Source organism: Psammomys obesus, unplaced genomic scaffold (assembly GCF_907164565.1).
Source record: "Psammomys obesus unplaced genomic scaffold, mPsaObe1.curated_primary_1811, whole genome shotgun sequence".
Lineage (NCBI taxonomy): Eukaryota > Metazoa > Chordata > Mammalia > Rodentia > Muridae > Psammomys > Psammomys obesus.
In genome coordinates, this window is record NW_026596125.1 from 4,422,114 (window position 1) to 4,447,258 (window position 25,145).

The 25,145-nt window shown below is 47.9% G+C and overlaps 2 protein-coding genes across 3 annotated transcripts in view; one reads left to right on the top strand and one right to left on the bottom strand.

Moving 5' to 3' along the window:
* Wnt8b (Wnt family member 8B) overlaps positions 1-21,175 on the top strand; it is a 26,845-nt gene extending 5,670 nt beyond the window's left edge. Inside the window, exons 2-6 of the mRNA XM_055591746.1 lie at positions 17,937-17,970; positions 18,660-18,798; positions 19,499-19,624; positions 20,317-20,459; positions 20,598-21,175. Of these exons, the coding sequence (XP_055447721.1) occupies positions 17,937-17,970; positions 18,660-18,798; positions 19,499-19,624; positions 20,317-20,459; positions 20,598-21,143 (988 nt within the window). The 3' untranslated portion in view covers positions 21,144-21,175. The remainder of the gene's footprint in view (positions 1-17,936; positions 17,971-18,659; positions 18,799-19,498; positions 19,625-20,316; positions 20,460-20,597) is intronic.
* Positions 21,176-21,231: 56 nt separating this feature from the next.
* Sec31b (SEC31 homolog B, COPII coat complex component) overlaps positions 21,232-25,145 on the bottom strand; it is a 31,046-nt gene continuing 27,132 nt past the window's right edge. Inside the window, exon 26 of one of the 2 annotated variants that reach the window (XM_055591518.1) lies at positions 21,232-21,375. In XM_055591518.1, coding sequence (XP_055447493.1) covers positions 21,331-21,375 — 45 coding nt within the window. In that variant the 3' untranslated portion in view covers positions 21,232-21,330. Of the gene's footprint in view, positions 21,376-21,666; positions 23,784-25,145 lie in introns of those variants that run through there. The other variant, XM_055591517.1, reaches the window with a different exon arrangement.

Genomic DNA, 25,145 nt, shown 5'->3' on the forward strand with positions numbered 1-25,145 from the left:
CAAAACAAAACAAAACAAAACAAAACAAAACAAAACAAAACAAAACAAAACAAGAACCCTCAGATTACTTGCAAACTTGGCAATTTATACTATCCCACTATTAAAAACAAGACAAGAAAATAGAGAGATGTGAACCCTTGGTGACTGCAGCCGCCTTTCTGGATGGGGACATACGGACAGAATCAAAGCTGTAAGCGCGGCTGAGCTCACTGTAACGTCAAATGAAGAGCTGGTCTGGAAGTTTTCACGTGGACAATAAGTTTATCAGAGCAACAAAGGCCAGACCTCTAGATCATCGGGCCTGAGCAATACAGATAATTCTTTGGTTTGTCAGGATCAGTCTGGCCAGAGACCTTGGAGGCAAGAGGAACACAGAATGAAAGAGGAACGCAGACACTGGGGAGCCGGGAAGCAAGACTGCAGGGAATGCTCAGCTAGAAGACAGGACAGTGAGTGAGGACGAAGACTTCCAGGAGCACCTGCACTGAGACTCCTCCTCCCTAGAAGAGCACTCGGGGAACGGTGAGTTAGAGGGACCCTCCTGGCTCCAGCTCTTGAGATGAGAAGCTAGGTGCTCTGGGGTCACTTTCATCTATGTGTTGAAATCACTTCCTTTATTTGAAACCCACATTTTGCCTTCTTCAGAAAGCTTTCCCTGAATCAGCCTGTGTGACTTACAAGCGGTCTGTAGCTGTGTCCTGTTTCACTCACCCACACCCTTCTATCATCACAGTATCGTGCATACGTATGTTTCAGGTGGAAATTGTGTGTGTGTGTGTGTGTGTGTGTGTGTGCTTTTCACAGTGTCAGGTACTGGGCTGAGAATGTAGCAAGGGTACCCAGTTAAGCTACTGATGAAAAAGTTGTCAGAAGCTCGACTTCCCAGGATTCCCAAACTTTCTTTTCAGTGCAGAAAGATACACAGCCAGCAACCCCAGATCAGAGGGCTTGTGGCTCCCCAGGACAAGAAGAAAGCTATCCCAAATGCAAATCCAGCCTCAGAGTGCTACAAAGACCCTCTAAATCCCTGTTGGGGACCAGGCTCTCCCTGTGTGGATGTGTCTGTGTATACATACCCTTGGGGAGGGGGACGGTTGTGGTGTGATGGGCACAGAAAAGCAAGAGAGAGGCCACTCCACGCACTGATTATGTGGAGGGGATTTGCCATGTCTCTGTCTCCCCCTCCTCTTTGTCCCCATTCTCCTCGTCCCCTTCTGCATTTGTCTGGGAGGATCCTGGAGTGTTCTTTTGATCGACTCAATCTTTCTCTGGCACTTGAGTTCTGATTGGCTGAAGGACTTAGAGGGGGAAAAACTTTAATTAAGTAGATAATCTCTTCTTTGGATGTTTGGTGGTTCCATTTCACCACCCCTCAACTCTGTTTGGGATCGCTTACACACCAAGGCAGTGGCGCTCTGAGGAGAATTCCATCCCTCTACCTTTGAGGAGAATGCTCCCCATCTCTTCCGTCCCCCAGTTTTTGAGGATTTCTCCCTCTGTCCCTCGGAAGACTATGTTTCTTATAAAGCCCGTGTGCATCTTTCTTGTCACCTGTGCCCTCCACCTCAGCCATGCCTGGTAAGTAAGCGACTTGGATGTGGGATGTTCATGGGTGTAGGAGATGTTGGAGAAAGCTTGCTCTCATTTCTCTAAGGCCTTGAGATCTGTCTTGGGGAAAGCTAGTCTATGCAGTAAGGCTTCCCCTAACAGTGTGGCTGGTCTCAGCAAATCTTTAGGATTCTTGCCAATAAAAGATCGGATTTAAAAATAAGGGGCTTTGTATATTTTTATAGTGATTATGCCGTAAATTTCAAGTGATCTGGGGAGAAGCTGTCAGCAGCCCAGAGCGCTAACTCCCTGATCCTGCTGTGGCCAATGCTTCAGGGCAAGCTCCCATATGCCCCCCTTGCTGGAGATAGACAGGACAGGATCTGATCCTGCGCTTTCTGAGCTTTCTTCAGAATGGTCTAAGATACTACTCATTTTAGCATGCTTTAGACGCTGTAAGGGCATTGGAGCTGTTGGCATTGAACTTACAAATGGGTTTGAAAGCAAATATTCTAGAAACGTAAGCCTCCCTACAAACACATTTAAATTGTTCAATGCAGGGATTCCTAAATTGCTCTGAAAAATCAGAAAAAGTGAAAGTGCTTTGAAAAAGCTAAGGTGAGATTATCTTCGCTCATGGGAGCCGTGAAAGGCATCTGCACGTGCAATTGTTAATAAGCGTGAATATGACAATATGAGGAGGCTTGCTCGACCTGGAGAACGCATGTCGCCAGGCAATTTGGAGTTTCTCCTCAGTTCAGATGCCATCTCGTTCACTACCCCCATTACCCCTGCCCCTTAAGTTTTCACTTTGACCATCTCCTTAAAATACAAATCCAACTGCTGCACAACCTGTCCAGGAAGCCAGGCTAGAAACGCCTTTGCTGGAGCCTGCTTCCTGTGCTAACTGAGAGTGTATTCTTGTCACAAATGAGCCTAGCGAACTCTATTAAAGTGTTGGTTTTAAAGCTCGCCAACTTAGCACAAGCACTTGAGCTAAACATAACGATTCGCAACACTCCCGATTATGAGCAAAAACCGCCCAATAATTGGTCAGTTTTAATTGGCCTTTTAATTGAACATTTCAACATGAAAAGAGAGAAAATGCCATCTCTGCTTCACAAGAACAAAACGACAAAAGGGCCGGGAGACTATTTCAGGGCGTTTCTGCTGGTGCCCATCTCGCGCTCCAGCTGATTCAATATCGGCAAAAGAGAAACACGAGATGCGCCCCCCTAGTTCCCGGGGCAAGGCGAAGAATTGTCCCAGAAAAAAGCTACCTTTACTGTGTGTCTCCCTCCCTGCTGAAGGGGGTCACATTCGCTTCATTCCGACACTGACACAGGCAGGCTGAAGGGTGGCTGGGTTGCCTGTCTGTCCAAATTCAAGCATCTGGACTCAAAAAGAAAACAAGAGAAAAGAAATGTGAAAGTTCGTTCTAATTTAAACACGGGACTTGAGAACTCCTCCTGGCCTGCCCTGACATGGAGGGGGGAAATGCCCCAAACCTCCAAATGCCTTGCGCTCAGACTTTAATTGCTTCTTCTTAGCAGTCTCGATTGGAATTAAAACACACACACACAAACACAACACATGTATACTCTGCAAAGATTCTGCTTCTGCGTAACATTTGAAACGTGATTTTTAAAATTTGACATTAAGCACGGGTCATTCCTCTAACGGAACACCCCGGGTTCCACGTAAGGTCATCATCCCCACTGTGCCAGGAGGAGAGATCTGACCAACCACAGCCTTTGGCATGTTTCTCTTAACACTTCATTATCAGCCTTTTATATGAGGCCCTCAAAAGCATTTCACACACAGACAAGCGCAATTGCTGTTTGGCTGTTCAATTGTAGGGCCACCTGAAATTACTGTCTGAGATAGTATGGCAACGAACATTCCTGGGCTTGAGAAGAGAATAATGCAACTTTCACCTGCAACCCGCAGCTTTACTGAGAGCCATTGAGGAGGGACTTTAAAAAGAGGGCTTGCCCCCATTCTTCAATGGCAGAAAGTTTCTGAGGTGTGTTATTCGTCAATAATTTGAGAAATGTTTTGCTTTTTTTTTTTTGCCTTAATTTTTTATGGCTCCTTACCTCAGAGAGTAGGGGTGCATGAAACAGCCAAGGACAGAGATGATGGCTACTGTGGGACCAGCCGAACTGAGGTCACCTTCCCGATACACTTCCTCTCGGGAAGAAAGAGGCATAAAACATTTTCATGCTGTAACTGCTCACCCTACCTCACTCCAGCTCATGTCCTGTAATAACAATGGGTAATCCCCTGCCCACACCTCTTCTAATCCTCTGAGGCCTGCATACAGATGAACAGGGCCTGTTTCTGCTCTGCAACAGGGCAAGGATTTATATGAAATTATTGGGTTATAAGATAACATTTGAAACACGTTACCCCTTTGGTTTCAGTGTTTGGGTTTTTTTGGTTTTGGGTTTGTCTGTGTAGCCCTGGCTGTCCTGGAACTCACTCTGTAGACCAGGCTGGCCTCGAAGTCCTAGAGATCCACCTGCCTCTACCTCTCAAGTGGGATTAAAGGCATGTGCCACCATTACCCAGCTAAGTATATTTTTTTTTCAGTAACATTTTTATAGATATTGAAATTGCTGGAGCCCTGACTGGGAAACAGATCAATTTGGGTTTTTGCTTTTGGTGACACAGGGGATTAAACCCAGAGTCACTTTGTGCTTGGCGGGCTAGCCGCCACTGAGCTAGGGCACAGCACAGGGGCCAACTATTGTCACAGGATCTGGGCATGTAGAGCCTCACCAAGCACTGTATATAGCTAATACATGTCACTATTTTTAAATGGATGCTATAGAAAATAAAATACAAATTGATGCCAGATGTGGTGGCACACATCTTTAATCCCAGCACTTGGGAAGCAGAGAGGCAAGTAGATCTCTGTGAGTTTGAGCCCAGCCTGGCCCACATAATGAGTGTCTAGGACAGCCAGTACTCCACAAACAAACAAACAAACAAAATCTCCCAAAACAAACACACAAAAAAATACAACTTATTTAAAATTATTGAGCTCACGATAGTTTTTGTTCTTGTTGTTATTGCATTACGAGATGTTCACAATGAGTAACCCCACCATCAGACATAAAAAGAGGAAGTTCAGTCAGGGCCAGGGCCACGAAGCTGGTCACATTAGCTAGGCGTGCTCTTCCTCGGAGAGCCTGCAGAGAGCGTGAGGGGCTGCTCTGGAATCTAGAAAACAATCTGCTAACGTGTACTTCACTGTTAGCTTCCATAGTCCATCAACAAGTACAAGGTTCCAAACCAGCAGGGATGGAGGAGCAGCTGAGGAGCTGAGGAGCAGCTGGGCGGTGGCCCGAGCCGCGTGGCAGGAAGCCCAGCTAGATAGGACCAGCAAAGCAGCTCGCACTTACTTGCATTTCCTCAACAATGGCAGCCCGGGTCTTCTTTCACAGTCTTTATATCTCCTATCATGAATCACAACAATGATATTACTATTATAATAATTGCCACAAAACTCATGAGGTCCTGAGAAAAGACACGACTATTGTTTTTCTTGTGATGAGGAAGATGCTCTGAGGGACATGGTGTGTGTGCATGTGTGTATATTTGTGTGTGTGTGTGTGTGTGTGTGTGTGGCACAGAGGGGTCTCTGTTTTGGGACATTATATAGAGATAAAGAGGACCTAAGAAAAGAGCAGAAACAAAGGCCTTTTCATCCATGTCTGCTCCTTTCCTTGGGAAGAGACTGTTGTTTCTTTCCTGTGGCTAGACAGCTGGTTCGATTCTGCTCTCTGTCAGCTGATGCTGTCTCTCTTAGGACAGTTAAAAAGGTTTCTTTTTCCTGGACTCCGACCACCCTCTCCTGTTTCCATCAGAAGACATAGAATTCATATGGCTTAGAGAGTGAGGTCCGGGCAATATTTTTTTAGGATAAACCTTTCTTTTTCCTGAAAGCATATTTTTCTTACTAAGCAAAAGATCGGGCTGAGTTAACAGCCGTGGGAAGCTGTGTTCAGTTCCTGTCCATACAGTCCCATTGCACCCACTTGAAATATGCCTAGACCTGGAAGTTAGGAGAGAGAGAGAGGGAGACAGGGAGAGGAGCATCCACTGTGAGCCCAACCTGTATGGTTTAAACATTTTTCTCAATCCTCTCTGCAAGCCCCTGGTATTGATCATGTCATTTCTCTCTGTGCTTCTGAGGTTAGACTTTTCTCTTGGCCAAATAAATAAATGCATACATAAACAAATAATCAGAGTATGAGGGAACATTTAAGCTCACTACTATCTAACCAGTCCCAAATTCATTGTTTTTGACAGTTTATGTTTCCGGTGTCCCCATCCTCTGGCTTAATAAGACTCCATAAAAATGGAGATGTCAATCTTTCCCTCAAGCTCTAGGATGATAGTCTTGCCTTCTCTGGGCTGGACTTAAGCTGTTCCACAGAAGGGAAGTCTTCCCCTCCATTTAATATCTTGATCATCTTCTGCTGTACTAAATTCCTTCCAGTCTTTTTTTCTTGCACCCAGTCCCTTTGATTACCTGTCAGACTCTGAGCTCCTTACCCTACTAATTCATGACAACAGCAAACCAACAGGTTGTTCACAGTGTCCTGCCTGGGATTTCTTCAACGTCACCAGGGTGTCTGTGGAGCTCAGACTCCATAGTTACTGTCTCAGGAGTGCTCTGATTAATTGTAAATTTATATTTCAGACTCCTCCTCCTCTTCTTGCTCCTCCTCGTCTTCCTCTTCCATAAAATCAAAGTGAGTGGATATGTAAGAAACCCCTATAATTCAGCTGCAACCAGTGTTGATTCCTGTCCAAGCCATTTTGCCTACACTTTTTGTACCATTTCCTGTTATTCCAAATCTTCCAAACAGTTCAAAATAGGAGGAGGAAGGACAGGAAAAAGAACCTCCTGTCTTGCATTTGAGAGACCTAGGGCCAGCAAGTAGAAAGAATATTGGGGAACAGCATAAAGTTATGACTGTCCTTGGGGGGGAATCCAAAATAGTCATTAACACAAGGAGGTGAGTCATTCAGATACAGGCCTGGGACTGTTTGTGCCTTGAGCAGCAAAGGCAACAAAAGGAGTGGTTGGGGCAGATTGCAAAGAGCGATGTTTCACTCTCCACTCGAATTTAGTTCTCTTAGGTAGTGAAAATGGTCCTAAGATGCTGAAGACGTCTGTCAGTTCTGTTGCCTTGAACTGCTCACCGGTTGGTTTAGGAGGTGAGGAGTAATTGCTGTGGTTACATGAGGTTTCTAGCTTGGAAAATTAGTGGGTTTGTGTCCGTCTGTGCAATGTACAGGAATAATTTCAAGAGTATTACACAGAGACCTCAGTGACTAGGTCGGGAAGCATAAGCCGCCTGCACCCTGATGGGCAAGAACCTGCCATGATGCCAGGCTTCTAGGGACAGTGTCCTGGACTGCTCCTCAGCAACTTTCGCTTAGAGGCCAGGAAGTAGGCAGCTGCACGGACCTTGCCCTCCTCATTTAAATGCCAAGTGCTGAGGGCTTTCCCGAAGCTTGGCTTTCTCAGCGGAGCTTGCTGCAAGGCACAAAGGGTGGATATGGGGTGAGGACAGCCCTGGCTCTGTACAGTCTCCTGGACTAACGGCATGTCCCTTGGCAGGGAAAAAGGACTCCTTGAAAACTGGTGATTTTCTTGGGGGGAGTGGAAAGAAATCCTTATGAGCCTATTTGGCAGAGCTTCATGGCTTGATGCTGTGCCAAAGGCTGGTCACTGACCTCTGCCAATAATTATTTGGCAAAAATAGGATTTGAACTGATGTGGCATTTTAAGGCATATTTAATGTACGGATGGATAATCATTGAAATGGACACCCCTGCCTAACATTTTGTTTTAGCCAACTGGTTTGTAGGACTAACTTTCATGTATACTATGTTTCAGTATCATATAGACAATTTACAGTCATAAAAATATATTTATACTTATTTGTAGGGCTGAAATGTGTTTTAAGAGCATTTTAAGCCCTGAAGTAGCTATGGGAACATGGCCCAAAGCCGTGAGCTCCTGAGTTTTGCCTTTACCCATCTTGATAACAACAACAAACCCTTTCTCTGGCCACAATTCTGTGTGCTTTCTCTCGTCTCTTCTGTTGCCTCCCTCGAATCCACACCTGCCGCTTTCCCTGCTTACCTCTTGCGGTCCTTACCCCTGGACCAGATCCTGTCCATCTGAGCTCTCCCTCACCCCTGCATCCCCTGCCCAGTGAATGGAACCCAGGGCTCCATTCAGGAAGTTAGTTGTGAGCAAGGCCCTTCTAGCTGGAGCCCCAGGCAGCTTCCTGCTCGGGAGCCTCTGACCATCTTCCCTGTGTCTCTGGGTAGGATCTGTGGTCTACACTCACCGTTACACCTCCTCCCCTGGCCTACCACCCAACTTTAGTATATCCCCACCATCTGAGCCGAGAGGCCAATGGGAGCCTCATGACCTCCATACTTTCTGTGGCCACTAGGAGATGCAAATCGAAAATGGCAAAGACCTATAAGGAAATTGGAGGGAGGATGCGGAAGGCCTGTGAGGACAGTGGAGGGGGACAACAGTGGTGCTGAGAGAATTAGCATGAAAGTTCTGGATATGAATATAAGGCGGAAAATTCTAGAAATTCACTCTAAAGCCTTTGTCTCTAAAAAGCAAGAGTGGGACAGAGCAAAAGGGATCTGGTCTGATGTCTAAGCTGCATCAACTATCGGACTCAAAATCAGCCTGGCCCAGCAGCCTCTCAGGGAAACACCTGTGGGGACCTCACTGAATGAGATGGAGCAGCCTCCCGGGAAGGCACATGCTCAGGAAGAGGAGAGGGAGCCAGGCGCCCGAATCAGCCTGGTTCCAAGGTCCTCGTCATGCTAAAAGATGAATGCAAACAGAGCTTGTGCTTGAACCCTTCCAGTCCAGGTCTGTCGGTCCCACAGGGAGGCAGTATCCTGACCATGGCTGAGAAGCTGCTGGCCACAGAATGGTGTTGTTATACAAACCACAAGTGTGAAGGATCATCCTGAAACTGGGGGTGAAGGGGGAGTGGCTTAATCCCTGCCCTTGAGAAGTTCTAACCAACAGAGACAGGGGCTTGCAGTAGTCTCTTAACAACCTAAGTTGGAAAAATAATGCAAACTTCTTTAACAAAAAAAAAAAAAAAAAGCATCAGGTAGAGAAGGGCTTTCAGTGTGTATACCTGTGTGTGTGTGTGTGTGTGTGTGTGTGTGTGTGTGTGTGTGTGTGTAATACATATTAGGGGAGGAAACACATTCTTAGGGGAGAAAAAACAAAACCTCAGTGATTTTCCAGGCACTGACAGCAACAGCATTTGTATTTGAATTGCTCCAAAGTCCCTTCCCTTCTGCTCCATCTCCTTGAGAAAAACCGTCCACTGGGGTCAGGCTGACCATGGACTAGTCGCGTGGGGGCACTTATAAATGCGGTGCTCTAAATAAGCCCCTAAATCAAGGCTGGGCTTAGCTACTGTCTTGCCTGTGAGGCTTCCCTGTGTGAGAAGGTCCCTGAGCAGAAAGGCAATGGGGAGGTAGGGAATTGCTCTGCTGTGAGGACCACCCACACAGCTTCAAGTGAGACAGGCAGCTGGGCCGTGTAGCCGGATCTCGGATGGACAATTAACACGGCGGGTACAGGGGCACTTAGGTACGTGTGAAGCCGGAGGAAAAGAACCTCTTCATCAGAGGCTGTGTTAGGGGCACTATGGCTGAAGGCGGTGAGGTCAAGAACCAGAAGACAGGGCCGGCTAAGCAGCTTGGCTTGGGAGCCTGGGACAGCAGAGCCACTCTGAGAACTGTGGAGGACAGGACAGGGGGGTTCGGCTGCTCTCCCTAATTCTTGCTGTAAATGAACTTGTAAGAACAAGGTGGCCTTAGAAGAGAAAAAGACAAATAAAAGAACAAGTTGTGTTTTAAAGGTTCACCCTAGGAATGCAGACATGGTCTAGGGGCATACAGGAGTAGCTTTTGCTTAAGAGACTTCCACAAACGGAGGCAGTGAGTGAAGGGTCAGAAGAGGAGTGAATGGGCCTCGGCCAGACTCCTTCTGCAAACATTTTGTTGTGTATAAGGAAGAGGGCCTGAGTCAGCCACAATGTGATGAAGTCACTTGAGGTACAAGGAGAGAGAGACGCCAAGAAGAGGAGCAGAGCAGACAGTCCAGCCCCATCTCAGCCTCCCAGAAGCCTTTGGGAGTCTAGAGAGCAGCTGTTTGCTCATGCCCTACTGCTCTGGGGTGCAGTGAGACCAGGTGGCTATCTGGGAAAGGTGCTGTCACCGAAGCCACTTCTCAGGCACCTAGGGACATTGACAGAGCTAGAATCTACTGAGGAATTCTCATGCTAACCTGGGAGACAGGCATCCATGAGTGTGCGTTGAAGTCAGTGGAGACTGCCGGCTTCCATGGTAATTACGAGCCTCAGAGTCTTCTCTGGCCAGTCAGTCTTCAGGGGTTTCTCCAGTGTCATTGTAGGGTTGGCCAGGTGTAGATGAGTTGATAGTTGGCCGTGTGCCAAGGCAGACTGCGCATGGCTCGTGTTGAGCAGTTCCCTATTCCCCCCCACACCTCCATAGTGCCCGAAGGCCGAGTCCAGGAAGGGCAGCAGCAGTAACCACACACCACCACGCCAGTTTCTGTGGCACTCTTTAGAAGGACCACCCCTTGGCAGGGGCTCTGAGGTAGGCATCACTTGGATCTGGCACATCCTGGGCTAACCTCCTTCAGCAGAAGCTCACACAGGGAAATTAAAAGACACTTGTCCTTGCTTTTAAAAACCAACACACAATTATTTTTTAGCAGTTTTATGTTTATAGAGAAAAACCGAGGAAAAAGTATAGTTTCCATACACAATCCCTTGTTCATTTCTACTTTATCTACACAAGAGCCAGTGAGAAAAGTATCAGAAAAGTATTACGAGGAGGCTCTGCTAGCTCTCAGAACCTATGTTCCTGTGAGCATGGAAGCGTCTAGAAGGGAAAGCTGGAGCATGGCCAGAATGAAAATGTCACCAAGACCACGTGGTCACCATTTGGACTTCTTTCCTGAGCATAGGCATCAGTCACTCCGTAGAATGTCACTGGGCTTTCCAAAGTAGACCTATGACCTTTCAGTAATTAGGGATCCTGGATTAGGGAAGGGACTGGGGGCAGGGGAGTATGAGTCACATATTTAGCTGTGTATGCTCTAGAACACTGATTCTCCTTTCTCTCTTGTTTTTTGTTGTTGTTGTTTTGGGTTTTTTTTTTTTTGTTTTGGGTTTTGTTTTTGTTTTTGAGACAGGGTTTCTTCGTGTAGCCTTGGCTGTTCTGGAACTCACCTCAAACTCAGAGACCCACCTGCCTCTGCCTCCCAAGTGCTAGGATTAAAGACGTGCACCACCACATTAAAGTTGTGACCCCCTAGCAGGGTCAAATGACCCCTTCACGGGGGTCACGTATCATCTTTGCATTTCAATTCATAACAGTAGCAAAATTACAGTTAGGAAGTAGCAATGAAATAACTTTATGGTCGGGGTCACCACCACAGGAGGAACTGTGTTCAGGGTCTCAGCGTTAAGAAGGTTGAGAAGCACGGGCCTAGAATGAGACAGAGGTTCCAGACCCACCACTGCACTGGTGTATATTGCCTTGACGCCCACCATGCACTTTGTGTATCTGTGAAGTGAAGAATAGGCTCACTCTAGTTTCTAAAACTGCTATGGCAATTGCATGGGCTTCAAGCACTAAAATGCTTACAATAGAAACAGTGTGTTAGGTTGTTACGAAAATTTATAACATGTTACGGGAAAAATACTACCAGCCTGCCGTATCTGATGATGCTAGCTTGTTAGTATGTGACACAAACTGCATTCTATGTGACATCATACTTTCGGGCGCAGGGTCCCATTATAGAACTTTGGCTGGTCTGGGACTCACTATGTAGACCAGGCTGGCCTCGGACTCGCAGAGATCCACCTGCCTCTGCCTCCTGAGTCCTGGGAGTAATAATGATTTAAGAAGTGTCTCCATCCCTGGGACTGTGGCATCACACCTGATACACAGATGTTATATGAATTATAAAATGCTTACACCCATTCCTGATCAATAGGAAACACGATGGTGGTTATGCACAGCATTAAACGGATGCTATGGACGTGTCTGCACTCTCAGCTGTGTGCCTTCACTCTTTGCTTTCATTTCTGCTGTACGATCAGCTGCTGATGCGGCCCCATCACCTGCAAGTTCTACTTGTCCCTGATTTCTTCCTTATGTTCCCCAAATCTCTGCAAAACATTTTAATTAGAAGAATAAGTGCTGCCTATGAACTATGTGCTGCCTATGTCCAGAATACAAATAGCATTCCAGGACAAAGATCCAAGGTTGGGGGTTGGGGGGTGGCATTGCCTTCTGGACTGAGGATGTAAAGGTTTGAAAGAGAATGAAAAGGGAGCCCCTGGGTTTCAATCTGTGGGTTCCCATCTGCCTCCTCTGGGAAGAATTACTACATAGAAACAAGCTGAGGTGGCAGGGGCTAGGAGCAGTGGCTTTCCCACACAAATCTTTTTGTGAACCTTTTCTATTCTGGAATTTCCAGTTGGCTCTAAGGACCCCATCATTACTCCTCCTTTCCACACCCTGTAATTAAGCCCCCATGCACAGACCACTTTCTGTGTTTGCAGAAGTATAGAAGAGGAGGGCAACGGAGGCTTCAAGAAAGCAGTAGTATGACCAGAAAACCAAGGCCGGCCTGGGCTAAACCTCGACACTTGGCTGGAAGTGCTCACCTGTTACTCCAGCACGTAGGAGACTTTCTCAGGAGGATTGTGAATTCAAAACCAGCTTGGACTACATAGTGAAACCCTATCTTAGGAAAGAGAAAAAGCAAGTTAGGGCTGGGCTACAGTTTGTGGCAGAGCAGTCGCTCTGGACTGTTAAAATTACTATTGGTGAGGCCTTGAGTTCAAACACCTCAAAACATTTGCAGTGAGGCTTCGGGGAGTGCTGGTTGGAGAGGTTAGAAAGGCAGCTCAGAGGATTTACTGCTCCTGCAGAGGACCCAGATTCCACTCCCAGCACCCTCACGGCAGCTCACACCTGCCTGTAACTCTAGTTATGGGGGGTCCTGTGTCTTCCACTAGCCTCCATGGGATCCTGCATGCATGTCATATACACATGCCAGTCACACAGGCAAACACACATGCACATAATAACATAAGTACACAAATGTTTAAAAAGAAGTACTGAGCTCGCCTTTTGAATTAGATCTTTACCTGAGAATAAGAAAGACTGAAAGACTTGAGATAGAGACCACACACCAAAAACTCACCCTTTAAGGAGTAAAAACCAATGGCTTTTTAGTAAATGCACATGCCTGCTCAACCCTCAGCACAATCCATTTCTGATTTTTATTAACTCTGAAAGAAACCCCCTTTCTGTTAGCAGTCATGCCCCTGTATTCTCCCCTGTGCCCCTGATAGCTGCCAATCTAATTTCAGTTTCAATAGAATGGTCTTTTCTAGGGGCTCAGTGCTTAAGAGCACTGGCTGTTTCTTCCAGAAGACCAGGGTTCTATTCCCAGCACCACATGGCAGCTCACAACTGTCTGTAGCTTCAATTCCAGGGCATCTGGCACCTTCACAGATGTACATGCAAAACACCAATGCACATAAAATTTTTAAAAAGTAAGTCTTAAAAAAATAATAAGGGTCTTTTCTGGATGTTTCTTTTTGTTGCAAATTAAGTTTTAAAATGTATTTATTTTATTAATTACAGTTTATTCACTTTGTATCCCAGTTGTAGCCCCCATCCCCTCTTTTCCTCATTTCCTCCCATACCCCTCCCCAAGTCCATTGATAGGGGAGGTCCTCCTCCCCTTCCCTCTGACCCTAGCCTATCAGGTCTCATCAGGACTGGCTGCATTGTCTTCCTCTGTGGGCTGGTAAGGTTGCTCCCCCCTCAGGGGGAGGTGATCAAAGAGCAGGCCAATCAGTTCATGTCAGAGACAGTCCCTGTTCCCATTACTAGGGAACCCACTTGGAGAGGGAGCTGCTGTGGGCTACGTCTGTGCAGGGGTTCTCCATGCGTGGACATTTCTTGTAAAATCAAGAGCAGGAGTTCACCCAGCACTTGGTCATTCACTTGGAGTGATGCTCGTCTGTTTGCAGCATTTACTCTCATGATCAGGTAATCTTTTACCATGGATTTACCAGGTGGCGTGCACCCATTCGTTAGCTGCTAGACATGTGGGCAGTTTTAGTTTGGGGCCATTCTAACTAATACTGCTATAGACACACCGCATACGTTCTGTTGAATATATGTATGCCTAGGAGTAGAACTGCCATGTCCTATTTACGCTGTGGAGGAATTGCTGAACAATTTTCAAAAGCACCTGCACTTTGTTATAATCTAACTGGCAACATACGAGGATTCCGGCTGCTTTGAGTTTTTATCAGTGTTTCATTCACTCATTCATTTATTCATTCACGAATCCATTCATTCATTTTTTTTTTTTGAGACAGTCTCTCTACCTAGCCCTGGCTGCCTGGAACTCACTGTGTAGAGCAGGCTGTCCCTGAACCCAAAGAGATCCTCTGCCTCTGCCTCCCAAGTGCTCCGGAGTGGGCTCAAAGGCCCCCATCCAGTTTGCTGATTTCAGTCTAGCTACCATAGGGGGCATGGATTTCTGTGATTTGTGTTCGTAGGTGACTAATGACACCGAGTATCTTCCCATGTGCTTATTAGCCATTTGCACATCTTCTCTGGGAAATGGCTATTCAAGTCCTGTGCCCGGTTTTAAACCAAGCTGTTTTTGATGTTGCTGAATTGAAGAAGCTTTTTATAAAACTGGAACTCAAAATTCTCCGAACTCACCCTCACAGTGCTGGAGTTATTGGTGTGCACCACCATAGCCTACTAATTGATGGGCTGTCTGGACAATCCAGACAAGAGACGGTGAGGGCATAAACCAGAGTAGTGTTAGTGGAGATGTTGAGAACTGGTTATATTGGGAGCTGCAGTCCGCAAGATTTGAGGGCAGACTGACCACAGGATAGAAAAAAAAAAAAAGTGAAAAATGCCTTTCTGGGATTTTTATTTTGGCAAGGAGGGGCTTTCCCGATCTGAGTTGAAGAGACCACTGATGGGGTAGGTTAGGGTGGCAATGGAGCAAGAGTTCATCTTGAGGCAAGTTAAGTTGGATGTCTACCAAATCAAGGATATAGCTGAACATGCAAGTCTCTAGATTGAACAAAAAGGTCTGAGAGTGGTTGGGAAGTTCCAGGAAGATGTGAAAAACCCTTCAAATGGTGCTCAGTCCAGGCTGTGGCAGCAGCAGCTGTACAGCCTTGTGGGGACTGGGAAGGTTACTTTCAGAGGAGGCTTCTGAGAGTGTACATCATGCCCCACCCACAGAGAAGCTACCCCTAGTTAAACAGCCTCTGCACCTTCCATGTTCATTAGCAGCATCTTCCCTTCAGGCATGTGACTGTCTCTAGATGATATCTAGCCCGTAACAACACCTATAGCCTCCGCTCTTCATTCTTTCCATCTTCCCATAGCGCTCATCCACTGTGTCTTCGGAAATCTTTGTTTTTACTGACTCAAAGGACGTCACACCACTGTCTCATTAATCAAAACTAAGACTATCCTGCTTTGGTGCTTACGACGAGGACACAGAGCCTTTTCATGATGCTGAGTATTTTACATACAAGTAAAGCAGTCACATGGACCAAACCTGTCACTCTAGCTGGCTCAGCTGACAAGCATGTCACACAGGTCTTTCCTAACTATAAGTTCTCTAGGAAGGGACTATTCTCTGTGTCCTCTTGTCCCTTACTCCCCCAGTGTCCTACCTCAGACTCTTCCACAGGACGAACCTTGTCTGAGGCTCAGCCTTGGCAAAGCTTTGTTCGTTGTCACTCATATTTTGTTTTATTCTGTCTTCTTTCCCAGTAATGTCTGCCCTGTTAAATGGTAACTATCCTATCTGGTCTGGTAATGTCTGGCTTGCAAGTTACTCCGAATGTAAAGATTGCTCTTTTGAGACAGAGTGGGCTCTTTGCCCTTTCTGATATCTCTGGCACCAGGCTTCAAGGATCAGAAACTAATCTCTGAACCTAGCATGGCTTTGACAAGAATTTCTTTGTGAGTCTTTTGGTACAGCTCTCTCATTAGAGGGCATCTTCATTTTAGTTGACTTAGTTCTGTCTGCCAAGCTCTAAGAGGCAAGCCTTCCTTTTGCTGGATTCTGTAGACTTCTATGGTTTGCTCTTTGTTTGTTTGTTTGTTTTCCTCTTGCAAAATTCCCATCTTTTCATATGGAAGCTTTCTAATCTGCTAATGCTGTTTCTCAAAACCCACTCACATTTCGGATGTTGTGTTTGGTGGGAAGAGTCCAGCAAGCCCTTTGAGCCACCAGCAAGAGAATGACTTTCTTTGTTTTGTTTCCAATTTCCTTTCTGATGCTTTCCACCTTCTCAGCCTTCAGAAGTGCAAGGGGGCACCAACCCTCAGGGTAAGTCCATACGAGTTCCCATGTTACTTTCCTATAGCGGAAAGCTAATAGATAATGTATTTTGATTGATATTCTACTCCGAAGTCATTCTTCAAATCTCCAAGACTGCAGATCATATATGTACTTAATTTTACATTTTTATATAACTATAGATCTGCAAAAGTTACAAAGAAAGGTAAGCTTCCATGCCCTTTCTACCACCTTCTGCAATGTTTACACCTTACAGTTATTGTACAGTAACCTTAGAGCTTATGCAGATACCATTTTACTGCCTCTAGCTTCATATATTCATGGGAGAGAAAGAGAGAGAGATTCTGGTGAAAATTTGCCATGTTTGTACCCTTGTGTGAAGACCACCATAGTTAGGACAATTAACCCTACCTTTGCTAAGACTCATGACTCTAAATAGCCACATCCATCCTCCCATCCCAGCCTCCTGGCAATCACTGACCTGTTACTAGCTACACCGCTCTGTTCTTAGGTCTGTAATTATAAGATTTCAGCACTGTCACGTGGATACCCTCCTTTTGTAGTACTGAGGATTTCACATGCTTGGTGAGTGTTTAAATTGTATCTTTGGCCATTTTTACTTTTTTGAGAAAAAGTCTCATAAATTGACCTGGCCAGCCTTGAACCTGCTCTGTGACTCATGCACGCCTTTAACCTGTGATCCCCTGCCTCAGCCTCCCAAGTGGTAACCATTACAGGAGAGCACCACCAGACCCAGCAATAGGTATTATTTTGAAATTGACAGGTTTGGGGGTGTGCATGTTCTGTGTATTGTGCACGTGTTCATCTGTGTGGTACTGCATGCACATATGCACAGAAAGGACAAACGCTGACATTAGGTGATATTGGCTGTCTCCTCAACTGTTCTCCATCATATAGTGAGGCTGCCTCTCTCACTGAACCCAGAGTCACTGCTTCGGCCGCCCAGCTAGTCAGCTTGCTCGGGGATCCCATCTCTACCCGCAGCCACACACATGACTGAGCCATCCCTGCAGCCTGAGATTGACTTTAATCTAGTTTCCTTGTGGTTCACCCAAGCAATTGTGTTTATTCGTCCATTCTTTTTATTGCTGAGTGGTATTCCATGATATAAATGTGCCAGTTTGTGGGTTTGGAATATATATCTACATATGGTGGTTTTTGTTGTTATTGAAAGGCTTTTTATTGTTGTTGCAGTGTTAAGGCATTAGCTCGGTGGTCTTGTGTGTGATAAGCAAGGCCACATGGTTTCTATTTGTTGGTTTGAGACTGTCTCAAGTACTCCAGACTGGTTTGGTACTAGCTATGCAGAGGAGGCTGGCCTTGAACTCCTGGCCATCCTGTTGCCAACTCAAAAGTGCTAGGATTACAAGCATGCACCATCAAGCCCAGAAGCTGACACACATACACATTGCTAAGTTAAAAAAGTCTTCATTTCTCTGGGATAAAGACCAAAGGGCAAAGGCACTCAACCATACAGCAGGCCTACTTTTAGTTTGTAAGAAGCAGAGACCAAGCTACTTTTCGGATTCAGCTTTATTTGGGCTTCAATTACCGAAACCCAGCACACAAGCTATAGTGTATGAATGTGTGTGTGGGGTGTGGTCAGAGGACCCCTGCAAGAGCTGGTTCTCTTCTACCAGGTGGCTTCCCAGGATCAAACTTAAGCTGTCAGGAATGGCGCCAGGCACATTTACCCACCGAGCCATCTGTCTTGCTGGTCCTGAGCAGGTTATCGTTATTAGCCTTGTGACAAGGTTTAACATTTCTTACAAAAATGAATTTCCCTTTCCTTCTGTCAATGATACTGTGGAAATGATCTCTGTGACTTTGGGGAGAAGAAACAAACCAGTCTTTCCCACTGTGCTCTGCTTTTTCTTCCTTCTAGGTCAGTGAACAATTTTCTGATGACCGGTCCAAAGGTACGGAAAAAGTCTTTGATTGACTTGGATATCGCTAGTCCTAACTTGTCGGCTGAAGATAGCACATGCTGGCTTCATTATACACACAGCTTCCACTGTGTCGTAGTATTAAGGGGCAGATAGGGACAGATCGCACAGGTGGGACTTGTCCAAAGCCGTTCAGCGAAACAGTCAGAGCCCAGATGAGAACTTGCGTGTATTGCTGCTGCATTCATGGCTGGAATCTCCAGGGCCAGAGTCGGCAGCTTTGACAGCTGTACTCCCACATCCTTCTCTGTGCAAGCCCCGCTCACATCCGGGAACTGCACTACATGGCTTCTTCCCAAAATACGGATCCTTAGCCGGCAGTACTGAAATTTCAAGAAGTGTGTGGTTGGGGCTCATTGGGAGAGATGGTTTAGTATAATGAGTAAAGACTGGAGGGACCTAGAGTCTGACAGACATCAAATTCAACTCCTCCTGTTACCGTCTGTGAACCGAGGCCCTGGGCAGAGTGCTTCCCTCCTGACCTACACAAGGAGGTAGCCCTGTCCTTATACAAGGACACTATGGAGTGAGATGGCATATTTAGATGGATCTCTCAGTCAATATTAGAAGGCCAGGAGAGTGGACAGGAAGAGAGTTGCTTGGCCAGTGTGGGGCAAATGTCTCCTAAGCTGAGGCTAAACGCAGAGCCCATATTCCTGTAGGCTTACCTGGTCTACTCCAGCAGCGTGGCAGCTGGCGCCCAGAGCGGTATTGAAGAATGCAAGTACCAGTTTGCTTGGGACCGCTGGAACTGCCCGGAGAGAGCGTTACAGCTGTCCAGCCACAGTGGACTCCGCAGTGGTAAGGAAAGCCTTGGCCTCTGCTCCAGGAACCCCGGGCCAGAACTTGGGCTCCCTCCTCCTCTAGATCCTTAATTTTTCACCCAGTCTCTTTGCTCAGGACATCACTCTCTTCTGATCTCCATTTTTTTCTTCCCTGTCCCTTGTTTCCTACCTATATTTTCTTCCCCTCCCTCCCTTTCTTCCTTCCTCCCTCCCTCTGCTCATTCTTCCCTTCCTTCCTGCCTCCCTCCCTTCCTGTTCAATACCCATCATCTCATCTCCAGTCCTGTACTGCCCTTGGCTGCCCAGTTGGCTAACAGCTCCCTCACAATCTAATACCAAGATGTAGCCTGGGTCATAAATCCACACACTGCTTAGTCCCCTCCTTTCAGCAGGTTAGAGAGAGGTGCTGAGGCAGGAGAAACTTGGAGACCAGGTTACCACAGCGAAGATACACAATGAGAAGCCTGCCCATTTGCGGAGCTTTTTAAGATTGACTGACTGATTTCCAGACTTCAGTGTGTGACTTGAAAAGACAGGAGTGGAGGATAACAGAGCTGAGGCCAGGGATGGGATAGATCCTGGAAGAGAGTAAGCTACACAGATAGGACAGAGCTGGGAGGGGTGGGTGGTGGAATCGTTAGGGGAAAGTAGCACACTGGCATTTCTTTGGGCTGCAACCTCTTCTTCTAACCCCTGAGCGACTTTGGCTCCGCCAGCTAACCGGGAGACAGCGTTTGTACATGCCATCAGTTCGGCTGGAGTTATGTACACCCTGACGAGAAACTGCAGCCTTGGAGATTTTGACAACTGTGGCTGTGATGACTCCCGAAATGGACAACTGGGTGAGTAGAGACGTGGACATGAGGACGGCAGGCAGGCGGGGAGCTCACTTACACAACGGAGAGCATTGTGGGGACTTGGAGGAATAAGAGTGAGTTCTTCTAAAGAGGAGTAAAATAATGCTGAAGGGGAGTGAGTGGGTTCCAGCCCACACACGCAGTGACAGCCCTGCCCGAACGGAGGCTGCTCTCCTGCCCAAATGTTCTCCCAGGTCGAGCTCCTCAACTTAAGCTCAGTCATCTGTGTCTCCCAGGGGGGCTTCCTTTCCTGCTCCCTCATCCCTCGGTTTTCCACTGCCTTCCCCATCTCTGGGCCCTGTCTCAATTTCTGACTTCCTTGCTCCATACTGCCTCAATTAGGTTCTTCTTCCAACCTCAAAGGTTGAACTCTTGTCCCCTTGCAGACTTCAACCGGCCAGCCCGTGCACTCTCCTGCAGAACAGCACGCGGGTGGAATCACGTGACAACTAGCTACGTCATGAAGGTCTGAGCAGGGGATTGGCTCAGACTGAATGATGACAGAAAAGGTGGCAAAAAACAAAGCAAGATAGAAACCAATCCAGAAACAGAGCACTCTCCCAACCTTAACCCTTTCCATCCTCCAGAGTCTCCTCCTCACACCTACCCCACCCAACTAGAAACGTCAGCCCAGGAAGTTTTGGACTCAGTGGCTTTTCCTGCCCCTGCCTTTTCAGGAGGCCAAGGCTGGCTCTGGGGAGGCTGCAGTGACAATGTGGGCTTCGGAGAGGCAATTTCCAAGCAGTTTGTGGATGCCCTGGAGACAGGACAGGACGCCCGTGCCGCCATGAATCTGCACAACAACGAAGCTGGCCGCAAGGTGAGTCCCGCAGCCCTTTGCGCTAGGCAGCTGGCTCCATCCACTACCAGCTCCAGGCCTTGGGTTCTTTAACCCACTAGCTAGGCTCCTTACAACATCTCCAGCCCGGGGCCGCTTACACGCAGCTCTCTCCCCCAGGCGGTCAAGGGCACCATGAAACGCACGTGTAAGTGCCACGGCGTGTCTGGCAGCTGCACCACGCAGACGTGCTGGTTGCAGCTGCCCGAGTTCCGGGAGGTGGGCGCGCACCTGAAGGAGAAGTACCACGTGGCGCTCAAGGTGGACCTGCTGCAGGGCGCGAGCAACAGCGCGGCGGGCCGCGGCGCCATCGCCGACACCTTCCGCTCCATCTCCACGCGCGAGCTGGTGCACCTGGAGGACTCCCCAGACTACTGCCTGGAGAACAAGACCCTGGGGCTGCAGGGCACCGAGGGCCGGGAGTGCCTGCGGCGCGGGCGCGCCCTGGGCCGCTGGGAGCGCCGCAGCTGCCGCCGGCTGTGCGGGGACTGCGGGCTGGCGGTGGAGGAGCGCCGCGCCGAGACGGTGTCCAGCTGCAACTGCAAGTTTCACTGGTGCTGCGCGGTCCGCTGCGAGCAGTGCCGCCGCCGCGTCACCAAGTACTTCTGCAGCCGCGCCGAGCGGCCGCCGAGAGGCGCTGCGCACAAACCCGGGGAGAAGGCCTAAGGGCGTCCTCCTGGCTCCTTCCCTGTGCGCCTTCGGCTCGGTTTAGAGACCCAGGACATGGAGGAACCCTGAATGGGGACCTCGCGCTTCCTAGCCCAGCGATCCCTCGACAGGGGGAGGCCGCAGTCTCTCCACGAGTGCCACTTTCCAAACGGTTTCCCGGATTCATCCGCATGGTCTCCGTAGCTCATTCGTAGGTCTCAGAACTGTTATAAAATTCTGCAAGTTGTTCCTGAGACAAGGACAAAGACAGGCAAGTGTGTTCACCGCACCGTACCCACTTCGGACCAGCTGTCTAATGCTGGGCCGAGCTTACCAGGCCCAGCAAGGACCCCTCTCAGATAGATACTCAGAGTCCAGGTAAAGACGGGGGTCCTTCTCTTGCCCACCACGGCTGCACCTGCCTCCTGCGAGCCAGAGCCTCTAGGCCTAGACTCCTGTGGACTTCTCATTTCCCTACTTGCCCCCGGAAAACCAAACCAAACCACCACCAACAAAACAGAAATAGTACAAAAGAGAAAAACAGGAATAAGTAAGCCTTTTAATATGGGGTAAGAGGGAACCCCAAAGCCCAACTTGCATACCAAATGTGTTAATCCTCTGTGATACCATGTCCCCGACAGACTTCATCAGCTGAGCGGTGACACTCCTAAACACCAAAGATACTCCAGACACGCCCAAGGGGCCTAAGAGTGGTGGAGGTCGGCAGCTGACAATCATTTTTTGCTCATAGCAGCCATCTATACCTTGTTTCCTTCTCCACAGGAGCTTTGAGCCAAGACCAGTAAATCAAGGCAATTTTTAGATCTGTACCTCTAAAGGCAGGATGCAGGAAGAAGGAACCAGGGCCCCAACACCTGGATTTCAAATAGGCAGGATTCAGAACACTGGATACTTACCCTAACTCCCCGACACCTGGCACACACATACTACACACACACACACACACACACACACACAGTTGCTAATAGGCTGCTCAGAACCTTGACCTTTTAAATTTACTGCAGTCTCTAATGTGTGCTTCTTCCCCCAGGTCTTGAACTCACTGGGATGCTGAGAGGAAAGTGGAGTAGAAACTTAACTTCTAAGCTCTTTGCTCCCTCCCACTTTTGCAGGATACCTGCAGCCTTCCTGGATGGCCTGAGTAGTTAGCTTGGCCTGACTGAGTTAATCTGCGGGGATTAGTGAATCACCCACATTAACCTTCCACTAAAGTAGCCGCTTGGAAGCCTGGAGTTTGCTGCTCCTGGGCCTGAGCTTCTCCCCCGGAGAGGGGCAGTCCAGCAGGGGCTTGTTTATGAGATGGGCTCTGGTGCAGGAGAGCCAGCTCTGGCCACACCTTCCCCATAGCTGCTCCTTGCCCTAGGCTAGGCCTGGGTGTGGGCATCCACAGCCTTTCTGGAGCAGAGCCAGCCCAATTCTTATCTTCATTCCTCTTCTCCTGAAGGTACGGAGCTCCTATGCCAAAGCCCCAGGGTCTACCTTGAAGAGCAGAATGCCTCTGACATTTGCAAGGACAGTGGCTAAGGCAGGCCTCTGCCTCTTCTGGTCCTGTTGACACTTATGGAGGTGGGGGGGACAGGGGGGTTCTTTCTCTCCTTCAGCAGGGAACGTGCTTTAGCAGGGAACTTGCTTCTTCACTTCCAGCTCTATTATAAAAGGCTCCTTTTTCTCTCCTTCAGTTCTAATCTGTGCCCTTGAGTCTCCCAAGTGATCCTTTCTTTTTCCTAATCAAGCAACAGTATATGTTAATCCCACTGTCTCACTGGACAGCTACTTGAGAGCGTACAGAAGAAAACGTAGCAATGCGACTGAAAAATGTAAAGGTTCCACATTGGAAAGAAAAGCTGCATTTTTCCAGGGCTCTCAGCATAAAAGTAGAAGCATTGTGCTTCAAAGTTCAGAACTTTAAAGTCAGACTCCAAACGCATCAGCCTGTCATTTCTCCCACAGGTTTTGCTTTGTATCCCTAAATGGCTATGACTGACACCCAGTTCATTCCAGTTCTAAAGAGAAAACATTGTCCCCTTTATGCATTACGCCTTCATGCTTTTGTTCACGGAATAAACACTGGAGTGGGGACAGCTAACAACGTACCAGCATCCCTCAGCTCACGGCTTCTTGTCTTACACTGAATCGCTGTGCAGACAACTGACTGGGAAGACCAGGAACCTCTGAGGTCAGCTAGTCAAACTTTTGTTTTATACATTTAAACTGATGTTGAGAAAAACAGGTGGCACAGCAACCCAGATCCCTTCCTGCCTCTGGTGCGCTCTCAAGGAGCCCATCTGTCTCCGTCTGAGGAGGGAGGTCCTGAGAAGTGACGAGAGCACTCGGCGGGGTGAGCAAAACACTGTCTCCTTCCTGTCCCTGGCCTGTGAGCCTACACATAAGCAAGGCTTTCTTTTCTTTAAAAGAGTCCCAGCCTCACTTGGCCTTAGGAGCAGGTCAGTGCAAAGAGAGAAAGGGTCGTCCTTGGCACGCTGGTAGCACTGGCGGTGGTGGGAGGGAAGGGCAGGCCGGGGCACTCGCCTATTGTCGGTCTGGATTGGATGCTTCCACTCATTCGTTTCCTTTTAATTAACCCACATTCCTGGAGGAGAAATATTTATGTTGGCTCCCATAGAGGCAATCCTCACACTGGAAAGAAGAGGGAAGAAAGCCTGTCTTAGCAAAACAATATCTCTAAAGAGCTCAAGGAGAGAAAATAGGGGAACAAAATGCCATTAAAACAGCCTTCTACCCCCGCCGGAGTCAATGAAAACTTCATTTCACATGTTAATCCTCCACTCCGCCCCCTTCTCTCCTCACAACACCTTTTCCAAAAGTGTTTGGGAAAAGTCTTCGCAGTCAGTACACAGCTCCCTGCAGCTCAGACTTCTCCTTGTGTTAGTTCAGCCCAAGTGGGGCTCTCCTCCAGCGGCAGCTTTTTTCCCCGAGCCCCCCCCCTTTAATTTAAACAAAGACTTCAGAGTTCATCAACCTCCCACTGAAATTCACAGCTGCTGAACAAACTAATCCCCTCTCCCCGCCTTTCTTCCCTTCAATGGGCTCTTGGCTTCAAAGACACTTTGGGAAAGGACTTTGCTGGGACTCACACTGCTTCATCAATAGAAGTTAGCACAAGTATTATCTGAAGAGCAAGTGGCTTTACAAACAAATACTGCCTAACAATCCCTCCCTCCCAAACACACGCATCTAGCCTGCAGACATGATGGGATCGACAACAGGATTAGGGCTGGAACCCCCGGGCTTCACACCCAGGCCCTTTGTGCAGCTGAGCTCGGCCCTGAAGTGGTGTGGGGGAAACCCTGCAGCTAACTGTCAGGCACAAATGGAGACAGACAGAGAGACAGACAGACAGACACACACACACACACACACACACACCAAACACTGTGGCTACAGACGTTGCAAGGAAAGGCCTACAGCAGAAGTGTGGGCTCTGCACTTTACAAGTTATTTTCCTGGGCTGGAGAGATGGCTGCTCTTCAAAGGACATGCACCCACAAGGTGCCCTCATCCAGCCTCGATAGGCCCCAGGTACACAGTACATAGACATGCATGCAAGCTAAACAGTCATACACAATTTTTTAAAGTTCTTTTCTGCAGTTTTGGAGTCCTTATCTTTCCTGCCTTTCTCTGTAGCACAGGAAGCAATACCTCGATATTCTTGAAAGAGAGGCATCAGCAAAGTAGGATCCAGAGGAGACAATGATTAGGAAATGACTTTGGAAAGCAGATCAATCCACTTTATTGCACTGTTAAGAGGTCAGCATGAAAATGTGGCCAGAGAAAGCAGTTTGGGACATAAGAGAGCTGAGAGGAAGAAGGGCCCTGATCCTTTCAGAAGCTAGGCTCTGATGCCAGAACCAGGCTTAAAATTCACGGATAGTTTAAGGCCTTGGGCCAGGCTCCAGCCTGGGCGGTGTCAAGAGTCATTCTTCTAGAGCAGTGGTCCTCAACCTCCCTAATGCTGCGGCCCTTTAATACAGTTCCTCA